Source organism: Alexandromys fortis, unplaced genomic scaffold (genome assembly GCF_014885135.2).
Source record: "Alexandromys fortis isolate MF-2015 unplaced genomic scaffold, M_Fortis_MF-2015_v1.1 scaffold_150, whole genome shotgun sequence".
NCBI classification, from domain to species: Eukaryota; Metazoa; Chordata; class Mammalia; order Rodentia; family Cricetidae; genus Alexandromys; species Alexandromys fortis.
Genome location: NW_026068027.1, coordinates 3,280,037 through 3,307,124, shown reverse-complemented (window position 1 = coordinate 3,307,124; position 27,088 = coordinate 3,280,037). Strand labels below are relative to the sequence as shown.

The 27,088-nt window shown below is 46.3% G+C and overlaps 1 protein-coding gene across 1 annotated transcript in view; it reads left to right on the top strand.

Moving 5' to 3' along the window:
• Positions 1 to 3,487: 3,487 nt before the first annotated feature.
• Slc6a13 (solute carrier family 6 member 13) overlaps positions 3,488 to 27,088 on the top strand; it is a 34,954-nt gene continuing 11,353 nt past the window's right edge. The window contains exons 1-7 of the mRNA XM_050163993.1: positions 3,488 to 3,614; positions 6,046 to 6,252; positions 19,907 to 20,041; positions 22,089 to 22,229; positions 25,131 to 25,215; positions 25,848 to 25,980; positions 26,843 to 26,977. Coding sequence (XP_050019950.1) covers positions 6,051 to 6,252; positions 19,907 to 20,041; positions 22,089 to 22,229; positions 25,131 to 25,215; positions 25,848 to 25,980; positions 26,843 to 26,977 — 831 coding nt within the window. The 5' untranslated portion in view covers positions 3,488 to 3,614; positions 6,046 to 6,050. The remainder of the gene's footprint in view (positions 3,615 to 6,045; positions 6,253 to 19,906; positions 20,042 to 22,088; positions 22,230 to 25,130; positions 25,216 to 25,847; positions 25,981 to 26,842; positions 26,978 to 27,088) is intronic.

Below are 27,088 nucleotides of genomic sequence, written 5' to 3'. Positions count from 1 at the left end.
TATGGTATGTTTAGTTCTACTGTAGCCTTTGGGGACAAAGACACTCTGCCGTAGTCCCTTCCTGTGACTCCATCAAAGATCCAAGAAGGGAATAAATATTACTTAACAAACGAGATATATCCAAAATGTGCAACAATTGACAGAGACAACTGACTACCTGGGCAATCACCCAAAGTCTCGTTTGCAATGTTGAGTCAACCAACTTTGGCTAAGGCCTATCATAACTGACATACCATTATTAAAGGCAAGGAACTTTTTTAGAACTATCCTACCCTGTCTTGGCAGGATATGACAGTCCTGTTTTATCCATTGATGCATGCTCTGTATCTCTGTCAGTGGTTGAGGTATGGGCTTTTCTTAACCCAAAGGCCAGTTCTGCCAAGAAGACAAGCTCCCAGTGGAGTGTCTTTGGTGCTCAACATTCTTTCGGGAATAGAGCTGTGTTGCCAGGAGCAATTGTGTCTCACTATCACGAAACTCTGAGTTATATTAAAGGCCATTTTCTACAGCTCTTCGAAGAGGTTGAAGATTATATAATTGTAGTTACTCTCTACATTATTTAGACTCCTTGAAATAGAATGTTTAGCAAAACTTTTGATTCTCAATATTGTTTATTATATTTATTATTTGTTATTATTGTATATAGTTGTATTTGGTTTAGTTCTGTCCATGTAATTATTTCGGGTAAAGCTAGCCATGCGGGCGGCCGGGTGCTGGGGACGCAGCCCTGCTGCTCCTATTGCAACAATGCTGCATTTGGTCACTGGCCTTTCTACCAGGAAGTTAGTATCTTTCCCTTTGTAGTGAACAAATATTTGGGGGAAATTACTTAGAGGCTATGAACATTCTACTCTTCCTCAAACTTTTATTCACAGGTTTTACTGGTGTTGTTGGCCCAATGGTGATTTCCTATTCCTGTAATTCCTTCTGCATTTGTTAACTATATTATATCTGTATTAACTATAATTCTATATATATAAAACACACACACAATTCTGTTTTAGGGAAAAGATGTATTTTCTCTCCCACTCACTTGATTATTGTATATGTGACCACAAACATGAATGACTTTTTCTTTGGTTACCATCTGCTGTTACCTTTATTTATTTTGTCTCTTGGATTTCCACCATCCCAGAGAGCCATTGCTGGGGGTCGTTAAGTGAGTCTACTTCCCATCGCTCCTTTCTTCCCGTCGGTGTCATATTTGAAAAGGGCTCAGGTCATCCGCGAGTGAGCAGGAGAGGGTCTGACATGTCCTCTGCCGCCACTTTCCTATTGACATCACTGCTGCTCAGAGACACTCTTGGAAACAGGCCGCACATCTTCAAGATTCTTCTGCTCTTGTTCTGTCCTAGTGGAGACAGAAAGTGCCTGGAAGAATAGATCGTGACACACAGCCATTAAATATGCCCAGAATGAACTTGGTACCAACCACAACCTGAGCTTTTCCATGAGCTCATTTTCCTTTACCCGGTCCTGTGTCAGTGACACCTGAGGACGGGAACTCTGAAGATGGTAGCTGACGGAGGATGCTCTGATCTCTGCGAGTGTTTCCTAAAAACGAAACCCGTCAGTGGGTGTGAGAGGTCACAGAGAGCCAAGCAACACTGCTGAAGGCTGTGTGGTACCAGGATTTCTTAGGGGACCGATTTGAGTCTTAAGTAAACTCATGCTGCCTGGTAATTTTACAGTACAAACCCACCGCTCCTAACGGTTAGTAGGCCAGTTCTTAGGCTGCTAGTTAGCATCACTTAGCACAGTCAGGAAGTCGATCATTGCCTTGGGTTTGGTTTTTTTTTTTTTTTTTTTTTTTGATTTTCGAGACAGGGTTTCTCCTTAGCTTTTTGGTTCCTGTCCTGGAACTAGCTCTTGTAGACCAGGCTGGCCTCGAACTCATGGAGATCCACCTGCCTCTGCCTCCCGAGTCCTGGGATTAAAGGTGTGCACCACCACCGCCCGGCATTGCCTTGGGTTTTTATTTCAGATTTGGAGCCGATCTTTGAGAACCCTTTCCTCTCTTTCTTTAAACCTTGAGATGAGATGGATGGTTAGGAAGGAAGGGGGAAAGGGGCTGCTGAAACACGAGAATAATCTCCAGGGGCTGGAGAGATGGCTCAGTGGATAAGAACGCTAGCTGCTCTTCCAGAGGTCCAGAGTTCAATTCCTAGCACTTATATCAGTGGGCTCACCTCTGCTTAGAAGTTCAACTCCAAGGGCTCTGACACCCTCTCCCTGGCCACTGAGGGCACCCACATGCATGTACACAAACATACATAGAACATGCACATAAATAACAATAGAAAAATGCAATCTTATTTTAAAGGATAATCTCCATGAAGCTTGTTGTGAATACCTGTTTGAGGATAAATAGCAGCCTCAGTTATTGCTGGTGGGCTCGCTATATTATTAGATCCGCTCTCTCCTGAAATCTCACACCCTTTCCTAAGGTAGGCACTATTTTCTCCATTTTGTAGTGTGAGAATAGAGTCTGAGAAGTTGAATGCTCTGTTCAAAACGTCAAGCTCGAGAGTGACAGATGCAGCCCTCGGCCCCTGCGCTGCCTGGCATCAAAGCTTCTGCAGTTTCCCGCTGCACTGCCCCAGAGCAGGTGGCAGGGCCCAGGCTGTGCTCTAGTCTTGCGACTCACAGCTGAACCAACAGCCGGCCACCTCCTTGGGTCATTCCCGCCTGGGAAGAAAGTTCCCCTGACTGGCTGTATGCCTCACATTGCCAAATCTTCCATGATGACTTCGTTTTAAACCTAGACACTTCATTGATTGCAGTTAAAAAAAAAAAAGAGTTCTAGCACATTGTCAAAAAATTCAAATGATACTGGAGCATCAAAAAGAAGAGAAAATCTCCTTTGCTACTGGTCCCTCTGTCAACTCTGTTTTGAGTGCAACCACTATTAACTTGCGAATCTTTTTCAAACTTTTCAACATTGTATGTGCACATAGGTGTGTGTATGTCTATAAAATGGGGAGAGGATCCTTGAAATACTAACATCAAATATGTGGATAGACCAGGGCAGCCAATGTAAGGGAATTGTGTGTGTGTGTGTGTGTGTGTGTGTGTGTGTGTGTGTGCACATGTCAGAAGTTTTCATGTTCAGTCATCTCGATCTCCCCCATTCCCATTACTGTCCCTTCAGAATGCGATTTGGAATCAGATAAGATCAATATCCCTTTAAATTAATCCACATAGCACCTCATCAAATAAGCACCTGATACTGATTCCCAGGAGCCCTTGAGTTGTGGAAAGATATGGTAACTGGTTGATCCCCTTAGAGAGGGGGCCAGAGTGTCAGAAAGGAAGGGCACGCAAGCTGTGTGGAGAGAGTATGCTGTGGTGAAATCACAAGCAAAGGGCTGAACTGCTAGCCTGCACACACAGTCCCCTGGCCCCGGAGACACTCATGTGCAGATTGTCTGGTGGCTGAGGGGAGGGGAGAGCACAGGACGGGGGAGGAGGGAGGCAGGAGGCGGAATGTGGGCTGGTCAAGTTTAGGATTACAGCCACCACAGGGCGGTCTCCTGCCACGCTTTAAATAGCTAGCACCTTCCTGGCCCCCTCGAGAATTCTCCGACGGGACCTCAGGCAGAAACTTCACCAAGGTTCGGAATATTTTCTGCTCTCTCGCTCTCTCTCTCTCTCTCTCTCTCTCTCTCTCTCTCTCTCTCTCCTCTCTCGTTTCTGAGCCTCAGGACGTAGGTTGGTGGGATCCATGGACTGACAACCGAAGGGCTTTTGATGTCCCCTGACAGCTCTTAGGTGTGCAGGTGCAACATTCTGAAGGGGGTGGCTCGTGACTTGAGGGGCGACAGGCGTAGGAGAGAGCGAATCCTGATTGGAGAGGAAAGTCACGGAGTTTAAGTTGCGAAGGTATAACGTATCTCCGCACACAAGCCTCACAGCGCGCCTATGCCATCATTCCCACATTCGCAGATGAGCAAACTGTGTTATTCATTAACCTCTTTGGAGGCGGGCAGGCAGTGGTGCTGGAAATGGGTGAGGTCTGAACCCAGCTCAGGAGAACCCACAGCCTATGCTCATTCAACTGCCCCTGAGAACCAACTTTCTCGGGGCTGAGGGAGAGGAGTGCTGCTTGGTTGCTGGGAGGAGGCCAAGTGGGGATGGCTTTGCCTGGCTGGAAGACATCCCCAAGATGGTTAGTTAGTTAGTTAGTTAGTTAGTTAGTTAGTTAGGGGAGGCCGGAGCAGCATGAGGCCGAGAAGACCGAATCTGATCAGCAGAGAGACTTCTTGCTCCCAGCTGACTTTGAAGCCCACTCCCTAGGCTGTATAATCAATGGTGGCTTCCACTCCCGGCCTTTGGGGCTGGTTTTCCAGTCCTTAGGGCTGGAAGCAGAAGCTAAGGGAAGCCTGTGGCTTGGAGGGGTTCCTGATGAGAATGTTCCACTAACTTGAACTGGTTTTAGGGTTTGAAGAAAGCTCACCTGCTTACTTCTCTAGGAAGAGGCATGCTGCTTCATGCTTGTATTATGAGCACTTAAGAAGCTTGAGGCAGAGGGATCACCTGGAGTTTATGATCTGTAGTGAGTTCTAGGACAAACTGGGCTACAGACCTTGTCTCAAAACAAACAACCACCAAACAAACAAACAATAACAAAAGCTAAAACAAGAGCCACAACAAAAGGGGCCACTGTATAAGACGAGGAGGAAATCACTTGAAATACTAACATTAAATATGTTGATAAAGCAAGGCAGCCAATGTAAGTGAATCCCAGGGAGTGCAGGCTGGCATACATACCATACAGTTTACCACCAATGGGGCAACAGTGACTTGATTTCATCTACAACGGCTTCAGGTACTTAGCATACATACACTCGATTTTCTCAACAAGAATAGGACTGCTGTAAGAAATGAATGTGTGTAAAATGCCTAGCCTAGCCTAGCCCATAGTACCCACTCATTAAACTTAAATCAAACTGAATTTATCTTCAATCTCAACATCAGTCTAGAGGAGGGTGTTTCTGGGAGTCAGAAGTTGAGAGTTAGGACTTCTTTTTCATGTCGCCGTCTCTAGGGTAACAGTTTGCTATGCTGTTATTGCTGAAGAGAGGACGGGAGCAAGGGTGGAAGGGGAGAAGGGAGGGGCATGGAAGAGGGGGCAATGAGGGATAGAGTGAAGGAGAGTTTTTTTCCATGTATGTTGATTCAAGAAGGAATGGAGGACTGAGGAGTGGATTCTTAGCTCCGTTCACTGCATTCAGTCACTGGTCTCATTCAGTATCCTGCTGGAGACATTTCTTTGGTCAGAATGGTAAAGATATAGGCTAGGAATACATTCCTACGATGCCGCCACTAAAAAAAGAAACACCGTGGTTGACATCCCAATCTTTCAATGCATGTCAATACTCTGAAAGGTGTCTGGCAAACATGATCATTCTATATACATTGATCCCATTTTCTGTAACACACAACCCTTTCTTTCAATATGCATTTTCCCATAGCATAGTTTTTTTAATGATTGTATAGAAGCTCCTAATATAACTACCATACCTTATTAATATACCTTCTATTTTTTAGCACGTGTATTCTCTCAATATTTTTTGGTTAGTCTTATGTGCATTCACCATCTTCAACACCAGAGCTTTTCCCCACGGTCACAGTTACTTCCCTAGGGTGAATTTCTCAAGGGACATCAGTGGCTTTGACGATATGTCAACTGTCATCCCCTTTGTGGTCCTAGGCTATAAAGAGACTGAATTTCTTTCTAATGTGTCTCAGTTGGCTGTGAAAGGCAAGGGAAAGTGCAGACCACCACAGACTATGAATTCAGAGGACAGGCATCACGGAAGCAAAGTTGGCTCTACAGGGTCAGTGCTTTCTCCTTCAACGTGAAGGGGAACAGGGAGTCTTGGGAGCTGTTCCCCAGCTCTGCCAGTGAGGGGCGCCAAGAAGGAACGGATTGGAGGATCCAGAAGGAATAGAAGAAGAAATTCCCTTGGGAATTTTTCTGAAGCGGGGAGGCTTTCCCTGTGGGGTTCCTAGCAGTGACAGGGCTCTCTACTTGCTTTCCAGGTGGGATGGATAACAGGGTCTCAGGAACAACCAGTAATGGAGAGACAAAGCCTGTGTGTCCAGCCGTGGAGAAGGTGGAGGAAGATGGCACCTTGGAACGCGAGCACTGGAACAACAAGATGGAGTTTGTGCTGTCAGTGGCCGGAGAGATCATTGGCTTAGGCAACGTCTGGAGGTTTCCCTATCTCTGCTACAAGAACGGGGGAGGTGAGAGTCACTGTGCAATACAAGTCCCTCCAGGATGGAGAATGCTTCTGTCTGTTACATTTACTGTCCCTCTGGGAAGTTCTATAAAGGCATAGAATGCTGGCATTGAAGGACCCTGACAGGTCATTGATGACGCATTGCAGGAGACTGAGACCTAGATAAATCATGTGAGTGTCCTAAGGCTTTCTCTCTTAGCCGTGTGAGTACAGGCTCAGATCCAGATGGGAATGGATCCGGGCTCTGCTCTTACTCGGTGTGATCTTGATCAAGTTCCCAAAGTCCCCAGAGTCTCATTGGCCTGTTCCTGCAAATCAGGATAGTAGTACCTGTTTTTCAAGGTTGTTGTAAGGCCTGGCAACTCCATCCATAAAGTGTTCAATAAATAGGAGCTACACTGATGCTGCTGCTGATACCAAACTCTTCTGGGATCTTGAGATTCTTCAGTTTTGGCCTTGTGTCACCGCCCACTTCTCAGCTGGTACCATGACATTCCCAGTACCATCTGTTTCCCAACTCTCCTAACTAGTATCCTCTTTGACCCTCATGGCTTTTCCTTTAAACTGTTCTCTCTCTCTCTCTCTCTCTCTCTCTCTCTCTCTCTCTCTCTCTGTGTGTGTACACATACTTCTGTTGTACTGGCTTATCATTCTCCTTCCCAGCCCTCTGGGGTTATTGCACTAACCCATATTCAGGGAATGTCCACACCTTTATGGGAAGCCTTGGACAGAGTCTCCAGATACTAAAGGGCATAGAGTTGACCTGTGCGTTAGGAAACCATCCTGTTCTGTTGATGGACAAAGCTTCCAGGGATTGGAGGTGATGGGTCTGTTTTTGTAGGGAGGCTATGTCCGGAGCCGGAGAAATGCAGAACACAGAGGTAGGTCACCAGGGACAGGACAAGTCCGAGGGGAAGACACCTACCCTCTTTCAGGGGAGCAGAGGCCTCCAAACTTAGCAAGCTCAAGTCTCTCTCCTGAACAAATCGTTCTGGAGAGAGGAGGGGACTGGGAGAGACCAAAAAGAGGAGCTCTGCGCTCATGCTGTCTTCTTCCGGGCTTTGTGGACTTTGGAGACTAGCTGTGGGGTTGGAAGTTAACTTGTGTTTTTCCCTAGAGGAATGGGGATGACATAATATGTCCTTTCTCCCTAGGAATTCTGGCTAGTGGCCTGAAATCACAGGACTTTGCTCAGTCTGAATTGTGAGCGAAGGAGGGAGGTCTTCCCGATCCTCATCTAGTAATAGATACTTCTATGTTTGATGAGGACTTCGGGCCTGGACGCCTTCCCTTTAGAGCAGTAGGTAGAGGGATGTGGCTGGCTCAGGGCACAGACAGGAGTAAGAGACTAAAGCTGTACCCTGGTACTCGGAACCAATCACCAGCTTAGCTTCTCATGTGGCAGAAAGATTATGGGGTAGGAAGATTTCCCCAAGCCTCTCTGGAATTGGGTAAGGGTTGAGGCGGCGATTGCCAAGCGTAGTGTAAAGCCACTGGGGGTGAAAAAGTGATTGAGGACTTTGTGTGCTACCTCCCTATTTACTGATGAAAAACAGCAGCCTGGGGGTGCTGGGGGTGACGTTCTGGTGGACTTTGGAGCCAGAGGCTAATACCCAGGTTTGTTCTGAAGGGCTATTGGGAGAATTCAACAGCAAATGCTAAAGTTGTTCATCACAAGTCACTAGTGTGCTTGGGGTGGGGGAGGGGAGAAGAGGGCTAGGGTAAGTGCTTTGCCAAAGACCAAGGATGCTATTGGAGGAACCCAGAGCCTTTGCCTCTGTGTTCTCAGCAGTTCCTGCCACAGAAAGCAGACTCCAGAAGAGCCTTAGGATGGGGTATTTCCATTTTTACATCTCTTTTTAGCCGGTGGATGACCTGATGCCAAGGGGACTCGTCGCTGTTGATTTGGGGCAGAAGGGTGAAGAAAAGACACACCGAGAGCTTGTGCATTGATTTGACCCTTTTCTGTTGCCCTAGTAATGGTTCTTAAGCCCATTGCTCTCTCTCTGACTGAGCCTTGGGCTCCCAGGGATGCCAGGCGTGTTCTGAGTAGGTTCTGGGAAGGATGCTGGGTGCTCTGGAGAGCGATTGCTCTTAGTCATGTGTTCTATCAACTTGTTTCTGGACTCTTCCCTGAGGCTACATTGTCACACAGTCACTATTGTGCTTGGGGTGGGGGTGGGGCAGGGGAGGAAGAAGGTAAGGTAAGGACTTATATTAGTAATGCGTTTGTGTGGGGCCAATGTCAAGGGCGAGGAATCTCAAAGCTTAGGGATGTCTTCTTACGTTTCAGCTTTAACACTTGGCAGAGCTAATTCAAAGTGAGCTTCGTGGTGGGGTAGGAGCTGAGGTAGCTAGAGGAAGGGCTACCTGCCGAGGGGGAGGTGCTGAGGTAGCTGCTACCTGCAGAGGGGGAGGAGCTTAGGAAGCTAGAGGAAGGGCTATCCGCAGAAGGGGAGGAGCTTAGGTAGCTAGAGGAAGGGCTATCCGCAGAAGGGGAGGAGCTTAGGAAGCTAGAGGAAGGGCTATCCGCAGAAGGGGAGGAGCTGAGGTAGCTAGCAGAAGGGCTAAGCAGCTGAAGTCTGGAAAGTTTGCAAAGAGAGCTCAGTGATAAAGCCCACCAAGACCTGGATGCTAAAATGGCCTGCTCAGGGACATTGTTAGGAAGAATGCCTACTTCTGTCACCTAGGCAGGCCTCTTATCTAGGATCCATGGCCCCATCCTGGCATCACTACGAAGATTTCCTAGAGTTGCCAGTATGTCGTTTGTGCTGGCGCACAGACAAGGAAGTCTTGACTCTATGTCATTAACAACAAATACTAGGCACCCTGCAAATTGTTCCAAGTGCTTGGGATACATTTGTAAATGCACCAGATCCATGCCCTGCCACATGGGCCTTGTATTTTGGAGGAAGGAAACACAGCAAAGCAAAGTTTAGCAATAAGAAACTTACTATGGAAAGAACCAGACGAGTGGAGTAAAGGAGATGAGGAGTCTGGGTGTGGGCTTGTGGCTGTTTTGTGGGTGGGAGGGTGGGGAGGTGGGGGGTGGGGGAGTGGGGGGTGTCACGATGGGCTGCACTGAGAACGTTTGAATGAAGGCTTGCCAGGAGTGAGAGGGGTGGTCATGTGGTCATCGAGGTGAACACGCTGTAGGGAGAGGAAGCCAAGGTCAAATGGTCCCAAACAAGAGCCTACTTGGCTTTACATAAAGGTAAAGGAGGCCTATAAGCCCAGAGCAAGAGCAGTAGTTAGACAGTGCAGTCAGAGAAAAAAGTGCAAAAGTCGCTGTTGCACGCCTTTTGTGGCTCACCATAGACAGGACACCAACCGCAGTCCCGAGAATGGACTCCCCACCTGAGTCTCCGTTGGTCGTGTATAGGCATAGGGGTGACTCAGGCAGCTGTCACTAACACACCCTCCCCAGCATGGGCCATGCTGCCTGCCTGACGTGACTAGAGCTCTCTGTCCAGCCGGCAGACAGCCCAAGCAGAGGCTCCTTTCTCAACGCTCATTTGCTGTTTTGCTGGCTTAGAGAGCTGCCTTATGATTCTTATAAACTTCTTGAACTTTCCAAGTCTTGTGATCTTTTCCTCTCCCCAGAGGAGGGTGCGTTTAGATTTGGAGCTATACAATATGAATGCAGATCACGAAGGGTCTTGCTGGCTACTGTAAAATGCTAGCCTTTCCTCTAGTGACGTGGAGAGTCAGGGCAGGAGTAGCAAAGGTCTTGTACTGGACAGCCCAGTTATAAAGCTAAAGGTTCTGGACCAATCCCTGATTCCTATCATGGGTAGGGTTGATTGTTAGTCTTACAGGCTCTAAAATCGCCTAGGGAGCAGGCCTCCAGGACACCTGTTTGGGATAGTTTAGATCAGATTTGCGGTGTTGGGGGGCAGCATCAGGTAAAGGGAACCTGCTGCCAAGCCTGATGACCTGAATTCAATTCCTCTGCCCTCCACCACATTGCCCCTTCACCAATCCGTGGGCACTGTGACACGAAAGCCCTCCCACACAGACACATCCACACAAAAAGAGCATGCCTGTGAGAGACCGTCTGAACTAGTTTAGTCAAGGTGGGACAATCCATGCTAAAGGAGGGGGCTGCACCACTGTCTGGGGTTGGGCCCTGGGCTGTATAAAAAGGAGAAAGTGTGTCGATTAAGGGCGATCATTGCTTTCTTCCTCCTGACTGTGGATGCAGTGTGACCAGCTGTTTTAAGTTCCTGCTGGCTTGAGGACTCCCCACCGCCATGGGCTGTACCTTGAACTATGTGCCAGAATAAACCCTTCCTTAATTGTTTTTCTTCAGGTCACAGAAAAGCAGCTAAGACAGGGACTTCTAACTATTGACTTTACCCAAATATGTGAGCCAAATGTCTCGGGACTCAGGCCTTCAGATGAAGCCTCTCCAGCTCTCTGGACCCTGGCTGCCAGCAGAATGAATTTCTCAACCTCCAGCATGTCTCAGACTGTGTATGTGAGATATGTGGAATCTGAGCCCTTGATGTAGTTCCCGTCGCTAACCCCTGTCTAAGCAACCGGAGACTTTTAACCTGAAAAGGGTTACTCTTCCTGAGACTTGAAAGGCTACAGGTTTTAAGAGAAAAATAAGCGATTGGGTTTGGGGGAGGAATGCTGACTTGAGAAACCTTTGGCACATTCAAAGGGATGTGTCCTTGCGGCAGTACAGTATTCAAGTTTGGAGGCTGTGTGAAACATCTGGCTGGGAATACACATTTAGGTGTCACTATCAATTTGAAGGCATAAAAAAAGAAAGAAGAAAGCAAACAAGCAAGCCTAGCCAGGCGGTGTCAGCACACACCTTGAATCCTAGCACTCAGAAGGCAGAGGCTTGCAGATTTCTGTGAGTTTGAGGCCAACCTGGTCTATACAGAGAGCTCTCTGAGAGTTGGGGTTGTTACACAGAGAAACTATGGTGAGACAGAGAGAGACAGAGAGAGACAGAGACAGAGACAGAGAGACAGAGAGAGACAGAGAGCCCAACATGGCAGTTTCTATCTGTAATCTCAGGAGGCTGAGGCAGGAGGATTGTGAGTGTGGGTTGAAGGTCAACCTGGGCCACATAGTAAGGCCTTCTGTCTCAAAAGAAAAGAGAGAAAGAAACACACACACACACACACACACACACACACACACACGCATGCACGTAGGCACACACACACGCAGAGCCAGCCATTAGAGTAGGTGAGAAAAGAGAAAGAGCCTGCAAAGAGACAAGAGAGCAGTGACACAGACTGAAAACTAAGAGAAAGGCAGCCGAGGATGCTGGGGAGGAGAGAGCAAACAACAGATGCTGCAGAGGGGCTGAGAGGGTGATGGGTGGGCAGGATCCCTGGACCAGCCAGTTTGGCAAGAAGAATTTTAGTGGCTTGCCTGTCAATCTCAGCATGGCTAAAAACTGACTGCCAACCGCTTCCCTTTGATTTCTGTCTCGGATTGAGTGCTGGGAACCTGGAGTTCTGTGTCCACACAGCCAAAGACTGTCTAATACAGGGCAGGCGGTGCCCCCCCCCCCCCCCCCCCCCCCCCNCCCCCCCCCGTCGCCTTTCTCCAAGTTCCTTCTAATCCTCAGCCCTCACACACACAAATCCTGGATGCCTCAGACCTGGGCTCTCTATGGGATCTCTCTGGCGGAATACCCAGGGTGTTTCGGAATTCCTCATGTGAGGCCAGAGTCTGACGGACCCCAAATGGACCTCTTGGGAGGGGTGAGCTAGAGGGAAGGCTGAAGCAGACAGTCTAGGCTCTAGATCTAGGAAGAGTGCAGCCCAGGGAGAGCAAAGAGGACAAGATGAGGCTGTCAGCCAGGGCACTGTTTGTAGCTACAAAAAAGAATGCGAAATAAGAAACAATTCCCCCTCCCCCCTGCATTCTGATCTTTATGTTTTTAACATGTCATGTGTATTCATTGCACAAGTTACATGCTCCACTGAGACATGCTCCCCCGCAACTTCTCTGCTCTTACTAGTCTCTCTCATCCCCCTTGAGACTTCTGCTTTTATATTCATATCAGACATATATGCAAACACTAGTAATTTTACGTGCCTCTCTATAAAATCTAATGACTACAAATGAGAGAAAACTTAGAATACCTCTTGTTCTGAGCCTAGCTTAATTCCATTAATGCAATTGTCTCCAAATGTATTGTTCACTTGTAAACCACAGAACTTTGTTCCTGTGTATGTTTGGGGGAGAAAAAGCTCCATTGTGTGTGTACATACACGAGCACATGTGTGACATTTAAAAAAGTCCATTTCTCTGTTATGGGACACCTAGGTTTCTCTGTAGCTTAGCTGTCAGGAGCAGTGCTGCAGAAACACGGATGTGAGTGTCGTCTCTGGGACATGCTCACTTGGAGCCCTTCGGTGAATTCCCAGGAGAAATGCAGCCAAGTCAAGTGGAAGATCTCTTGTTAGTTCCCACTTTTTGAGGAATGCCTCACTAAGTTCCACCGCCCGCGGCTGGACCAGTTTGAATCCCCACTAGCACCCTGTAGGGTTCCCTTTGTCTGCATCCTCACCGGCAACTGTGGTTACTTGTCTCCTTGACAACCGCTGTTCTGACTGGCGTGAGATGGGATCCAGTGTACTTTGCTTTGCATTTCTTTGATTTTTTTCTATGCTTGTTGTTCATTTGTGTTTCCTCCTTTGAGAACTGTCTGCTTACTTCATTATCACTCACTGGTTGGGTTGTTTGATTTCTTTTTGTTTAATTCTTTATATTTTCTAACTATTAATCCTCTGCCAGATGTATTGCTAGCAAAGACTTTTCTCCCGTGTGGTTCTCCACCCAGTTAACTGTCCCCTTTGTTGTTATGGTCACTTCTTCATTACATGAGGGCCCATCGTCAACTGTTGGCCTCATTCCCTTGGCTCTTGCCTGTGTCCCCATCTTTAATTGTATTGTAATTTTTAATTTAATGGCATTTTTCTTTAACAATTCCCCTGTTTTATTTTTACAGTAAGGCATTTGATCCATTTGGAGTTGAGTTTTGTAAAGGACGAGAGACAGGGGCCTAGTTTTGTCCTTCTGCCTGTGGATATGCGGTGCTGGGGGTCAAATGGAACTGTCTTTTCCACAAGGTGTATTTTTGGAGTATTTCTCGAAAAACCAGGTGGCGATAGCTGCATGGGTTCGGAACTCAGTTTTGTGTTCTAATTCACTCTGTGCCAGTGTTACGCTGTTTTGGTACGGGGGCTCTGTAATACAGCTGGAAATCAGGTCTGGTGATACCGCGAGCGTTATTTCTTTGCCTAGGGCTGCGTTGTCTATCTCAGGTCTTTTGTGAGAAGCAGCTATTTTGGTAGCACAGGAGTTACTCCACGCCCACTTTGGTCAGGCTGGCATTCGTTACAGTGTATGCCTTTCTGTGTACACACGGACTTCCGTGGCTAATACAGAGCATAGTTCTTCGTATCTTTAAAAAGTGGCGGGAACGCTGCAGGTGACATCATAGAGTGTGCTCCCTCGGAGAGGGGTGGCTCCTGCACGGCTCTTTTTCTGGTCCCTCCCCACTCGTGGGAAGTGGGCAGCACATTTCAGAATGTTGTGGGAGATTTACATGGGTGAAGTGTGGGTGTAGCCAACTTTTGTCTCCCTTGGCTCTTCCTGTTTCTATAGGGTGTCACTTTGTAGCTCAGGTTGGCCTCGTGCTTATAATCGTCCTTCCTCGTCCTCCCAGGTGCAGGTGGTAAAGGCATGTGTCTCTGTGCTGGACTCCGTCCTTTAACGGTGATGAGAGGACCGAAGGGAGGTACCCCTCAGGACTACCTGGGTTGTGCTCTGGTCTCTCTTGATCGGCATCTGGCCATTGGCCCCCTTCCCGCTTCCAAGCTTCCAGAGTAGAAGATTCTCTGGTGAGTGTGGACTTTGTCCACGCGCTCAGGGGCAGAGCTGACCATGGGCCTGCAGTTAAACATTGGCTTGGTCAGTTAGGAAAGGGCCGGCCGTGCAGATGGGATGCTGAACGGGACTGTCAACTTTCTGGAATGATTAGGGCTTTCCACAGAGACCACTCATGCCAGCGACGGCACGTTCTATCTTCCCTGAATTTTCCCATCAAACTTTGGACCCCTTAGACTGTCCAGTCTTTTCTCCTTGGCTTTCAGGGCATTTTTTTAAGTGCCTAGATAGTGTGTAACTACAAACTAAACTCTGTTCCCGTTAACTTTCAATTAACTGCCATATTTAAGATATCCAAAGTGAAGAGGACACACATATGCACAAAGCTACTGCCACTGTCAAGCTAAAGAACACCAGTCACTCTCACAAACTCTCTCCTGGCCTTGACAATCTCTCCTTCCTCCTGTGACTTCGCTGATGTGTCCCTGGGCAACCAGGAAGCCCTTCTCTCATTGGAATTCAGCTTTATTTTTTTTAATTTTATACATGAGCTATGTATCTTTTTTTTCTGGCTTCTTTCACTGAGAAAAATTGTTCTTTGATTCAGCCATTGTCTTTTTTTCAGCAGTTCCTTCCTTGTTTTGAAGGATTGCCTTTACAGATCGCAGAGATAGCTCAGAGGATAGAGCCCTCACTTTGCAAGCATGAGGACCTGAGTTTGAGCCCCCACCCCCCCAAGAGGCCTGGTGGTGGAAGCTTGAGATTCTAGTGCCAGGGAGGCAGGAACAGATGAATCCCTGGGGCCAGGCTAACCTATTTGGTGAGTTCTAATTCAAAGAGAGACTCCATGCCAAAAAATGTGGATGTGCGAGGAATGACACTTGAGGTGTCCTCTGGCTGCGAACACACTCAGGTGCACACACATACACATGCAAACACACATGCACACATACAACTTAGACAGTTTTTAAAAACCTTAAATTTTGTTTCCTTTATATTTTTTCTGATTATTCCCCCTCTCCCCTGAGACAGGGTTTCTCTAGCTTTGGAGCCTGTCCTGGAACTCACTCTGTAGACCAGGCTGGCCTCGAACTCACAGAGATCCACCTGCCTCTGCCTCCAGAGTGCTGGGATTAAGGGCGTGCACCATCCCCGCCTGGCTTTTGTCTGATTTTGTTATCACAAAATTCAGGCTTCATAGAATGAGTTTGACAGTTTCCTTCCTTTTCAATGTTGTGTAAGAAGTTTGTGTAGAACTGGTGTGATTTCGTCCTTTAATTAAGGGCAGCTTTGATCATCTTTCTTCTTGAGTAATCTGCAGGAGTTGGCGCTTTTTGAGGAACTGGGCATTTACTCTATGTTGCTGTAATTATCAGTTTACCATTGCTCGTGAATTTTCTTACCATCTTTTTATTATTTGTAGAATTTGTGCTAATGACATGCCTCTCATTTGTTATTCTGGCAATTTTAAAGACTATTTTTGTGTTGTGTGTGCACGTGTGTACATGTGTGTGTGTTGCCTGTGCATGTGTGTGCACATGTGTGTGTTACATGTGCTTGCATCCATGTAGCCGCATGCACGCCGAGGACAACCTTTGGGGACGGGTTCTTGTTTTCCACTGTGCTGAGGCAGAGTCACGTGTTTCTGTGCCTGCTCTGCTACCCCAGGCTGGCTGGCCCGAAAGCTTCTGTTCCCGCCTCCAAACTCACTGCAGACATGTGTCACTGTACCCGTGCTCTCTAAAATGTGGGTTCCAGGTATTGAACTTGGGTCTGCAGACTTGTGTGATTAGCCCCTTTACCCGCCCAGTCGGAGCCCCAGGCCTTGTATTGGTAATTTATGACATTTGAAAGTCTGTTGAGTTTGTTGTCTCAAGAAGCCAGATTTCGGTTGTGTTGATTTTCTCTCAGGCTTTATTTTCTTCTTTGGCTTAGTTTGGGCTTCATTGATTTTTATTTCTCATTTATTAAGGGGGAAGCTGAAGTTATTGACTTGAATTCTATTTCCTTTCCATGATAATAGATGACTCCAGCTACTGCTTTAACAGAATCTGCAGATTTGAGTATGTTGTATTTTATTCACTCTCCTTAAGAAACTTCCTAATTTATCTTTTGATTACTTATTTGATCCATAAATTATTTAAAAGAGTGTTACCTAATTTAAAAAACTCAAAAATGTGGGCTTCTCCAATGTCTTTCTTTAATTGATTTCTAGTTTAGTCAAGGTATACATCTGTCTGAATGACTTTCTTGCTTATTAGGATTTGCTTTGTGGACTAGTAAACGTTCTATGTGTGCCAGAAAATAACGCATACCTGACCGTTGCTGCTGGAATGCTTTATAGATGTCTTAAAAGTGGAGCGGAGTTACACAGCTTTCAAATATTTTACATTCTTAATGATTTTAGTTTATTTGTTCTTTAAGCAATTGAGAGAATAATGAACATTTTAATTTTAACTAGGAATCTATATACTTTTCTTTGCAGTCCTGTTCATTTTGCTTCATAGATCTCAAAGCTCTTTTTTAAAAAGTGGGTTTGAATTTAAGATATTATGTACTCTTGATGAACTGACCTCTATTATTATGAAATTATCTTTGACACCAAAATTACTCTTTGCTTTAAAATCTAATCTGGGCAACGCTAAGATAGACATTCTTTTCAAAGTTTTTCTCTGATTTTTTAAAAGGATTATAGCCTGTTATAGTATTTAATATAAACAGATAAACACTCTTTAGGCATTGTGGTGCGTACCTGTAATCATAGGACTGCAATTATAAGAATCTGAGGTAGGAAGATTGTGAATTATGGGCCAGCCTGGGCTACATGCTGAGACTCTACCTCAAACCAAACCAAATAAAAATAAAGATTCCAACTTTCTTTCAATAAGTACTAACCTGAAATATCTCTTTCTGTCTTTTTACTAATAACCTCTTCATTTTTAGAAACCTCAAACGTGTCTCATTTCATTTAGGCAGCACATTCTTGAGGCTTACTTTTTTTTTAAATGTCAACCTAAAAGTCTGAGTCTTTTAGTTATTCTATTTAGATCACTTACATTTAGTACAGCTTACCATAGTAGATTAATTCTGACTTCTTACTATTTGTTTTATATTTGTGCTATTAGCTCCTTGTTTCTCCTTTCTTCTGTCTTCTGTTATATTAATTAGATATTTTATTATTCTAGTGCTTGCATTGTTCTTTTGTTGGCTTACTGTTTGTAACTCTTTCTTGTATTAGTTCAGACTTTGTAGTCTTCATCTTTACTTCATCAAGTTTTTTTTCAAAGGATATTTACTCAATGGGAAGTAAACCTAACAGGCACCGATTCAAGCTGCGCAGTGAAGACAAAACATGGGACGTACAGTTTCCAGATAAGAGTCTTACAAGCCTATGTTTTTCTCCTGAGCATTGTACTTTTGCTACATATTTGATTTTTCTATTTGTTAGAAGTTATTTACATTGTACTTTATAATAAATCAATTTTATTTTTGAATCCTGTTATAACTCTTTGGCAATTTCATGGCTGCATAAATCTTGGTCATTTTCAGTTCCCTCAGTATGTGCTCCCATTTCCTCCCTCTCCCACAAAACCTTCTTCTTCTCAACAAGGCCCTCCTATCTGACCTCTTCTGTTTGATGTTTGACCCACAGGGTTCTGTTATGGTTGTCCTCATGAGCATGAACAGGGGATTAACTATTGGAAAATGGCTAACTTCCCCGTGACTACCGCATTGAAGAAAGTGACACTGTCTCCCCACAGCCCCCACAGCCAGTACTGTCCGTAGACCTTAAGGGAGGGGCGGGGCATGAGCAACGCCTTTCCTATGCATGATGGGATGTTGACAGTCCCAATCTCGTGCAGGTCTGTGGAGCTAATCACAGCTGGGGTGAGTTCGTGACAGCAATGCTTGTGTCATGACCGGAAGACATTGTTCCTCAGTTACTCTCCTCATCCTGGGCTCTGACATTCCTTCTACTCACAGGTGGTGTAGAGGTTGTTTATAAATGTCCCGATCAGGGATGAGTGATTGACAGTCGTTTATTTTCAGCACTCTGACCAGTCTTGAGTCTGCATTAGCCACTGTCCACTGCACAAAGACACGTCTCCGATGAAGAATGAGAGTTCCAATCTATGTAGATAGAAACACAAATGTTTGGAAGGCAGCTAAGTCAATTATATCTTATTACTTTTTTAGGGAGGGAGTCAGGGGACAGGTTCTAAGTAGTATCCCTAGTTGGTGTTGGACTCCCTGTGTAGACCAGGTTGACCTTGAATTCAAACATCCACCTGCTTCTGCCTCCTGAGTGTTGAGATTAAAAGCGTGCACCACCCTGCCCAGCCCAGTTGTGTTTTTGACAATGTAGCTACTCTTTCTAGAGTTCTATATTCCTTTGAGGATATATATTGTTTGTGGCATAGTCATTTCCCTCTGCCTGAAGGATATCCTTAACTTTTCTTGTAGTGTGTGTCTTGCTGGTGATGGTTTCTTTTCATGACTCAAGAAGTTTTTTTTTTTATTTTTGTTTTTGAGCAAACATTTTCTGAGTGTAGAATTCCAGGTTGACAGCTTTTCTCCTTATTGCTGTAACAATTTGTCTCTCTGCTTGCTTTGCTTCCAAAGATTAGTTTGATGTTTTCCTTCTTTTTGTTCTTCTGTATTTATGTGGTTACGGTTAAAATTTTCCTCCTGAAAAACAGGGGCATTTAAGTAACAGGATTGTGATGTGCCTTGGTTTAAGTTTCTTTACATTTCTTTTGTTAGGTGGGATTGGAGTTGTTCCCAGTGACAAGGAACACATGCACTATCCAGTATCAGGAGGGTCTCAATGCCTATGTATGGTCAGTGGCGTTAGGCACTGTATGAGCCTTGTTATCTTTAGTCTTTTGCAATGTTCTTTTTAGTGTAGGGCCATACCACCCGAGTGTGCCCAACCTCAGCCATACTATGCCCAATCTCAGCCATACCACCCCAAGTGTACCCAATCTCAGCTAAACCACCCTGAGTGTGCCTAACCTCAGCCATACTATGCTGAGTGTGCCCAACCTCAGCCATACCACCCCAAGTGTGCCCAGTCTCATACCACCCTGAGTGTGCACAATCTCAGCCAAACCACTCTTGTAATAAGGAGGCTGCAAGTTAGTTCCCAGCCACTTAGCCCCAAAATAATCACACAAAAATTATATTATTTAAATTACTGCTTGGCCCATTAGCTTCTTATTGGCTAACTCTTACATCTTAATTTAACCCACTTCAGTAATCTGTGCATCACCACAAGGTCGTGGTCTACCAGCAAAGTTTCAGCATGTCTGTCTCTAGCAGTGGCTCTATGGCTTCTCCTTTACTCTGCCCTTCTTTCTTCTAGCATTCACTTTAGTTTTCCCTACCTAGCTCTTTCTGCTCTGCTATAGGCTCAAAGCAGTCCTTTATTAACCAATGGTATTCATAGCATACAGAGGGGAATCCCATATCACCTCCCCTTTTCTGTTTAAATAAAAAAGAAAGGTTTAACTTTAACATAGTAAAATTACTATGATGCTCAGTGGGGAGTAAACCCAGCAGGCACTGATTCAAGCTGTACAGTGACGACAAAGCTTGGGACATACAGCTTCCAGGTAACGTGGTGCCCCTAGATCCCCACTGTGGTTACAGATAACATAGAGTCACCCTCAGTTTTATGCTTTCTGTCTCTGGGGTTCTGACCAGCAGTGTGGGGTGGTACTAAGAGGAGATGGCTGTGGACCGTGAAGAGGAGAGTGCCAGGTAATGGGCATCCCATTTTCTACCCACAGGTGCCTTCTTTATCCCCTACCTCATCTTCCTTTTTACCTGTGGCATTCCCGTCTTCTTCCTGGAGACAGCCCTTGGCCAGTACACCAACCAGGGAGGCATCACGGCTTGGAGGAAGATCTGTCCCATCTTCGAGGGTGAGTAACTCTGTGTCCCATTCCATGGGCATAAACTAGTGCTTCTAATCCATAGCCCTTGTTTAGGATGTCTGAGTGATGAACAGTAGTCCAGAGATTAAAACAGGACCTGAGTCTCCATATTAACCTCCATTTTATCTGTGAGCTGTAGACTGAGGTAGTTATGTAGTTCATCAGATAGAATAGGGATAATGGATGCACGAGGCAAAGGCTTTGGCTTAAATGGGTGAACGGGTGGAGTGCAACGCTATTTTATTGTATGTGTTTTAAATATGTAACAATGAGTTATTTTTAATAGGACATATTTAATCAACTAGAAAACATTTTAAAAAGATAATTTCTTTTAAAAAATTTATTTCTATTTTTTATATTGATGCTTTGCCTGCATATATGCCTGTGCGAGGGTGTTGGATTCCTTGAAACTGGAGTTACAGACAGTCGTGAGCTGCCGTGTGGGTGATGGGAATTGAACTCAGGTCCTCCGGGAGAGCAGTCAGTGCTCCTAACTGCTGAGCCATCTCTCCAGCCCCTTAAAGGGAAATTTTAAACGAGAATAGTATTTCATCAATTAGTCTACCACTTTGACATAATAACTTGAAATTTTAGACTGCTTCATCTCTGTTTACTTGGCTAACTCCTTTCTGCTTTGAAATGATGTTTTTAGAGGCAAATCCCTGGAGCAGGATCCCTAGATCAAACAGATTCTCGACCTGGCTCATTAGATTGTCCTGTGGCAGCGTTAACTGGCTGACAATGTCAAAAGACATGAGCAGATCTTTCCTCCATTTCCTGTGGTGCTCGGGATTGAACCCAGCGCTTTTTACATGTGCTATCACTGAACGATACCCATAGCCCTGTAGAATATTCTGATATATAGACAGAAAGACCATTGAATTACAATATTTGTAAAAACAAACCAACAAAACGTCACCAAGAAGTCCTGTATGGGGCAAACTTCTGTAATGCTAGAACTGAGGAAGCTGAGGCAAGAGATTGAGAGTACAAGACAATCTGGGCTGTATAGCAAGTTTGAGGGCCCCTTTTTCTATATGAGACCCTATCTCTAAAACCATCACCAAGGTTGTAGCTACAGAATACTTTACAGAATACAGGTACTTTACACCCTGTGGCTATTTGAGATGATAACTATTTTAAAGGTTGTTCATCCAGTGTTTGTATTTTCTCCTGTGTGAACTGCCTGTCTCTACTCTTGTGGTTTTGTGCTGTGTGCCTGGTATGTGCCTCTGTGTGTGTGTGTGTGTGTGTGTGTGTGTGTGTGTGTGTGTGTGTGAAGGTCGGAGGTCAACCTCAGGTCTTTTTCCTCAGGCACTGTCCAGTATTTTATTTTATTTTTTTGGGACTGAGTCTTTCCCTGTCCTGGAACTTTCCAAACAGGCCAGTCTGGCTGGCCAGGGAGTCCTGAAGATCTGCCTGCCTGTGCTTCCCTGGATCTGGGATCAGAAGCTCATGCCACCACATCTGGCTTTTTCTCTTTAAACGTGGGTTCTGGGGATCAAATTCAGGTCCTCATGCTGTCAAGGCAAACATTGTCTTCAGCCCTGCACTCATATTTTTATTTTGGAAACTAGTCAGATTAATTCTGGGGAAATGAACTATTGTCATGGTAGAGTTAGGTTTTTTTTTTTTTTTTTTTTTTTTTTTTTTTTTTTTTTTTTNTTTTTTTGACAGGGCCTCACTAGGTAGACCAGGCTGTCTTTGAACTTGTGGCTACCCAACTGCCTCGGCCTCTTGAGTGCTGAGATTACAGGCATGCGCCACTCTGCCTAGCTCCAGTCTTATGTATTTAAAAGGTATCCCAGAGCCTGAAAAATATCAAAGTTCAGGCTTAGTAGCAGAAGACAAAAGTGCTAAACCAACCCAGAAGACCATTGGAACTTAGAAACTCTACTCCTTTGGCCAGGAGACTAGGCTTTTCATTTCTTGCTAAGGGCCCTGATCGTGGCATGCAAGTCCCTCCTGCACAGGGGTGGGTGGTGCGTGAGAATGTTTGCACTATCCTGGCCCAAAGCTTCAGTCCCCTCTCCAGGCATCGGCTATGCCTCACAGATAATCGTCAGTCTCCTCAATGTCTACTACATCGTCGTCCTGGCCTGGGCCCTCTTCTACCTCTTCAGCAGCTTCACCACCGACCTCCCCTGGGGAAGTTGCAACCATGAGTGGAATACAGGTAAGATCATTGCTGAATAGCCTGCTTCCTTCTCCTGCTTGGCTACGTCAACCAGGAGTGAGATCATCACTGTATCCCAGTCAGTCAACCTCTAGTTCATATTTAGGACTCAGATCCACTCCAATAGATTATGATGAACTTCTGCCAATCAAGAGTATTGACAAAGGTCTGGTGTGCGAGTAAGGTCCTGGCTTCCCCATCCAACACTCCCCTTCAATGTGAGATTTCACCAGCCTCACAAGCAAAATGTCATGGACTTTAAAAACCTTGATATATTCTATTTTTGTACTACGCAAATAGAACCGACGTCCTTTTCTGTGTTCAGTCACGTACTGGCTTCTGTCTGAAATATGCCCTGTTTGATATGTCAACGTATGTATTTGTTTTTCATATCTGGAACAATTTTAAGTCTTTCAAACTTGTAATTTGTCTGTGCTCAACTCAGCAATGAGCTGTTCTGTCCATTATCAAGAAAATTTGTAATAGCAATTAACTTGTGTGTTTGTAAGACCACATGAGCAGCCTAGATCAAGAGAACTGATTTGTGTGTGTGTGTAGTTTTTTGAGACAGGGTTTCTCTGTAGCTTTGGAGCCTGTCCTGGAACTAGCTTTTGTAGACCAGGCTGGCCTTGAACTCACAGAGATTCGTCTGCTTCTGCCTCCCAAATGCTGGGATTAAAGGCGTGCGCCACCACCACCCGGTGAGAACTGATGTATTGAGAGGGTCTGATGTATTGAGAGCTTGACGACAGCAAAGCTATCCAGGTGGGACTTCTCAATGGTCTCGTCTCTGAGGATGGATGTGTTCTGTGTGCGGTCCACGTGTTACTGTGCACCTGGCATGTGGCCAGGGTGTGGGAGGAACAGAACAGTGGAATTTACACTTTACATGCCAGATGGCCTAGTGGCTGGGCAGCACAAAGAACATGCTGGCCAATGCTTTGCTTGGCATCTCATTGCTACATGTCACAATCATTGTCCAGGTGTCTTTCAGTGCTCGTCTGTGAGAGCGTATGAAGGGGCAAGGGCCACGATGAATGCGTTCTTGTACAGAGAAGCCATTGGCTCTGAGCTGGAGTTTGAATCCCTGACTTGCCAGGTTCAGACTGGCTTTCATTACTTTGGCTTCTGCCTGTTCCTCTTAGCTCATGGTGACAATCAGAGGCCCAGTGCCTCACACTCCCTTCTCAGGCAAGTCCTTGCCCGTCTCTGGTTCCACCTGCATTCTGCCAGCTTTTGTCAAATGAAAAGTCAGATCTTAGAGGTATGCTTCCCTACACCCAAAGATTGCAATAGGCTCCTCCCAAATGAACTGGTGGCCTCACGCTGACCCTTGGCCCTACTTGTGTGCTTTTCTTTTTGCTGCTTACTGATGTCATTGTCCTTTTAGCTGGAAAGGCAATGGAGAAGGTATTTTGTCCTAGCACAAGCTGGCTACCTACCTTATAAGATATCAAGAGATGCTGAGGGCCTGGGAATGTGGGTCTGGTCTAAGCCCTGCAACTGGCAATGCAGGAAAGCAAAGAGCCCTACCCTCCAGTAGCTGTCACCAGGTGACAAAAGACACCCTGTCTCAGTTAGGGTTATTACTGCAGTGATGAAAAACCCTGACCAAAAGGGGAGGGAAGGGTTTATTTGGCTAATGTTTCCACATAAGCCTGGCCATCACTGAAGGAGATCAGGACAGGAACTCAAGCAGGGCAGGAGCCTGGAGGCAGGAGCTGATGCAGAGGCCTTGGACGGGAGCTGCTTATGAGCTTGCTTCCCCTGGATTGCTCAGCCTGCTCTCTTATAGAACCCAGGACCAGCAGCCCAGGGATGGGACCACCCACGGTCCCTCCCCCACTAGTCACTAATGAAGACAATATTCTTAGCAGCGGTTCTCAGCCTCTGGGTTGTGACCCCTTCAGGGTTCGCATTTCAGATATCCTGCAAATACTTTCACTATATTCATAACAATTGTCAAATTACAGTAAAAAAATATTTTTGTGGTTGGGGTCATCACAACATGAGGAACTGTATTAGAGGGTTGCGGCATTAGGAAGGTTGAGAACCACTGCTCTATAGACTAGCCGACAATTGTGTTCAAATGGATAGAGGCATTTTTGCAGCTCCCTCCTCTCTAACGACTCTAGCTTGGGTCAAATTGACACAAAACCGCCCAGCACACACACTGTGAATAACGTAGAAAGGAATGTAGAAAGAAGAGGTATACATTTCAGGCCTGGCAGCAATCACCTTTACCCGCCGGGTCATCTGCCTTTGTATTCCCTAAGATTATTGATGTTAAAACGTTAAAAAGAATGTCCGCATTATGCAAGATTCCAAAGTGCTGTGCAGGTCGTGAGGAGCCACCACTCACTGCTTCACATTTATGTTTCCATTTGCTATAATCCACCAGTCCTCATATTAACACCTGTGCTCTAGAGACCAAGAAAGTGATACGTGGGTACCAAACTGTCACTCACCCAGGCTCGCACAGTCGATACCCACACAGTCAGAATCAAGCCAACGCTCTCTGACCTTGTTCCTGCGACTGTGTTCTTGGCTGCTTTCCTATGTGACTTTCTTCGAAGGTGTTCTTACCATTCCTCCAAGGCTGTGGCTCCGCCTGGGACAGCTCCCCAGAGATGGCTTATATTTCGAATCACCTGGCACAGAGTCTTTCCCCAGGTGCTGTTGGCCACACTTTAATGAGACTCTGTAGACAAGCAGTGGGAAGTCCACAGTGGGCGTGTGTGAGGTGAGGTTGCCTCGTGGAAGGCTACTATGTAGGAGAATGTGTGGCTCGCAGGACTCTAGCCTAGAGCCTTCTGGCCATCTTACTCTGATCCTGTTATCTTTGGTCATGCCAATGTTGGCTGATGAACTTCCTCCTTCCTTCCTGGGGTTCATGGGTAGAAAACTGTGTGGAGTTCCAGAAGACCAATGGCTCCCTGAATGTGACGTCTGAGAATGCCACCTCCCCTGTCATCGAGTTCTGGGAGTAAGTGAGACCTCTCTTCCTTTGGGATGTGGCTCTACATTCGAAAGAGGGACCTGGGCTGGGGACTTCCCTGGGCAGCACCTATGTGGCTTAGCTCTGTAGTACCTTTCCTATGGTTAATGCAGGTTGTTCTTAGACGGACTTTGTAATTCTCACGTTAGAGAGTGTCATGTCTGTGTACCTATACTAACCACCCTCCCCTCTGGCTGAAGGTACTGCACCTCATCCAGACCCTACCCCAAATGTCATTCACTCAAGTCTTGATCCCTGACATCAAGCATTCTCAGATGGATGAGAAAGTTTATGTTACTTCCCTTCCCTCAGGCTCAGTGAACCTTCCAAGAAAACTGAACTGGTTACAGTGTGTGTTCGCCACACTTTAGGTCTGTCTCCATCTCTGTGCAAAAGAGAGCATCACAGGCCTTTAGACAGGAGCTTGGAGGTGTTACTCTCCTGCCCACACATGTACCCTCAGGGTTGGGGTGGTTGTTCAGCATGCTTATGGCCCTGGGTTCTATCCCCGATACAGAAAAGAAAACCCCACAAAATCAATAAAAAACAATAACACAGAAGGGAGGGAGAAGGAAGGAAGGAAATCCAAGCAAAAGGCCAGGGTACATCTTCTCTCTTAGGAGGCGAGTCCTGAAGCTCTCAGATGGCATCCAGCACCTGGGGTCCCTGCGCTGGGAACTGGTCCTGTGCCTCTTGCTCGCCTGGATCATCTGCTACTTCTGCATCTGGAAGGGGGTCAAGTCCACGGGCAAGGTCTGTGCTGGCAAGTCCCTTCTCCCTCCCATCCCAGGACAGCCTGCCTTCCGTAGGGACTGTCACCCTTGGTTTAGCCTTGTCAAGACAGGAGGGAATGACAATAGCAATTTATGTGGCTTCCTGCCTTGATTCTGTGCCTCTAATGGGTTTCACCTGTGTACTCCTGGGGGATGAATGGAAGGAGGGAGGGAGGAGAGGCAGCACCAGAGGAACTCCAGTTAGGAATCTACAGTGGGTGTGAGCACCTTGCAAATCTAACAGAGCCACGGGTCCCCGTTTCATAAGAGTTCAGTGCACAGAGAATGCCGTTAGACCACACACCTCAGATGATTCTCAGCCAATTCAAAGATTTTGGCCCGTTCTTTGCCCTAGAGGCCAAAGTGGAGAGGGTGTGTGTGTGCGTGCACATGGGCATGCATGCAAGCATGCACTTGCATCCTGAGCTCTTCTGGATCCCTGCCCTGGAGGCCTCTCATAAGTCTTCCTTCCTAATCTGACCCGCTCCACCACCAGAAGGGATCACATGACACAGACATATGCATGCCAGACCCCGGTGCTGTCTTTCTGAGCACTTGTGTGGGCAAAGGCTTGTGTTCACACAGCCACTCCACAAATACTGAAGGGCAAGAAGGGTGGGGGGCTGGAGGGAAGGAGAGGGGAGCTGTGGTCCAAGGATTGGAGAGACGGGACAGAACAGCTGTGTGGCTGAGGGGGGAGCAGGAGGGGAAACTCCCTTGGCCTTGGCTGTGGGCTGGGAGCTCCTGTATCAGACCCCCTTCCCCTTATTAGGGAGTTCCAGTGCGCTCTAGTCCAGGGCACTTAACTTACTCCGTTCTTGCTTCTCCTCTGCGTTGGCCAGGTGGTGTACTTCACGGCCACATTCCCTTACCTCATGCTGGCGGTCCTTTTGATCCGAGGAGTGACCCTGCCTGGGGCAGCCCAAGGAATTCAGTTTTACCTGTACCCCAACATCACACGTCTGTGGGACCCCCAGGTGAGAAGCAACTACAGGGCCACCACATGGCTTTGGGGGTTCTTGAGCTATACTGAGTACCTCAGCTCCCTGATGGCCCCCCAAGTATCTGTGATGACGGCGGTTAGCACA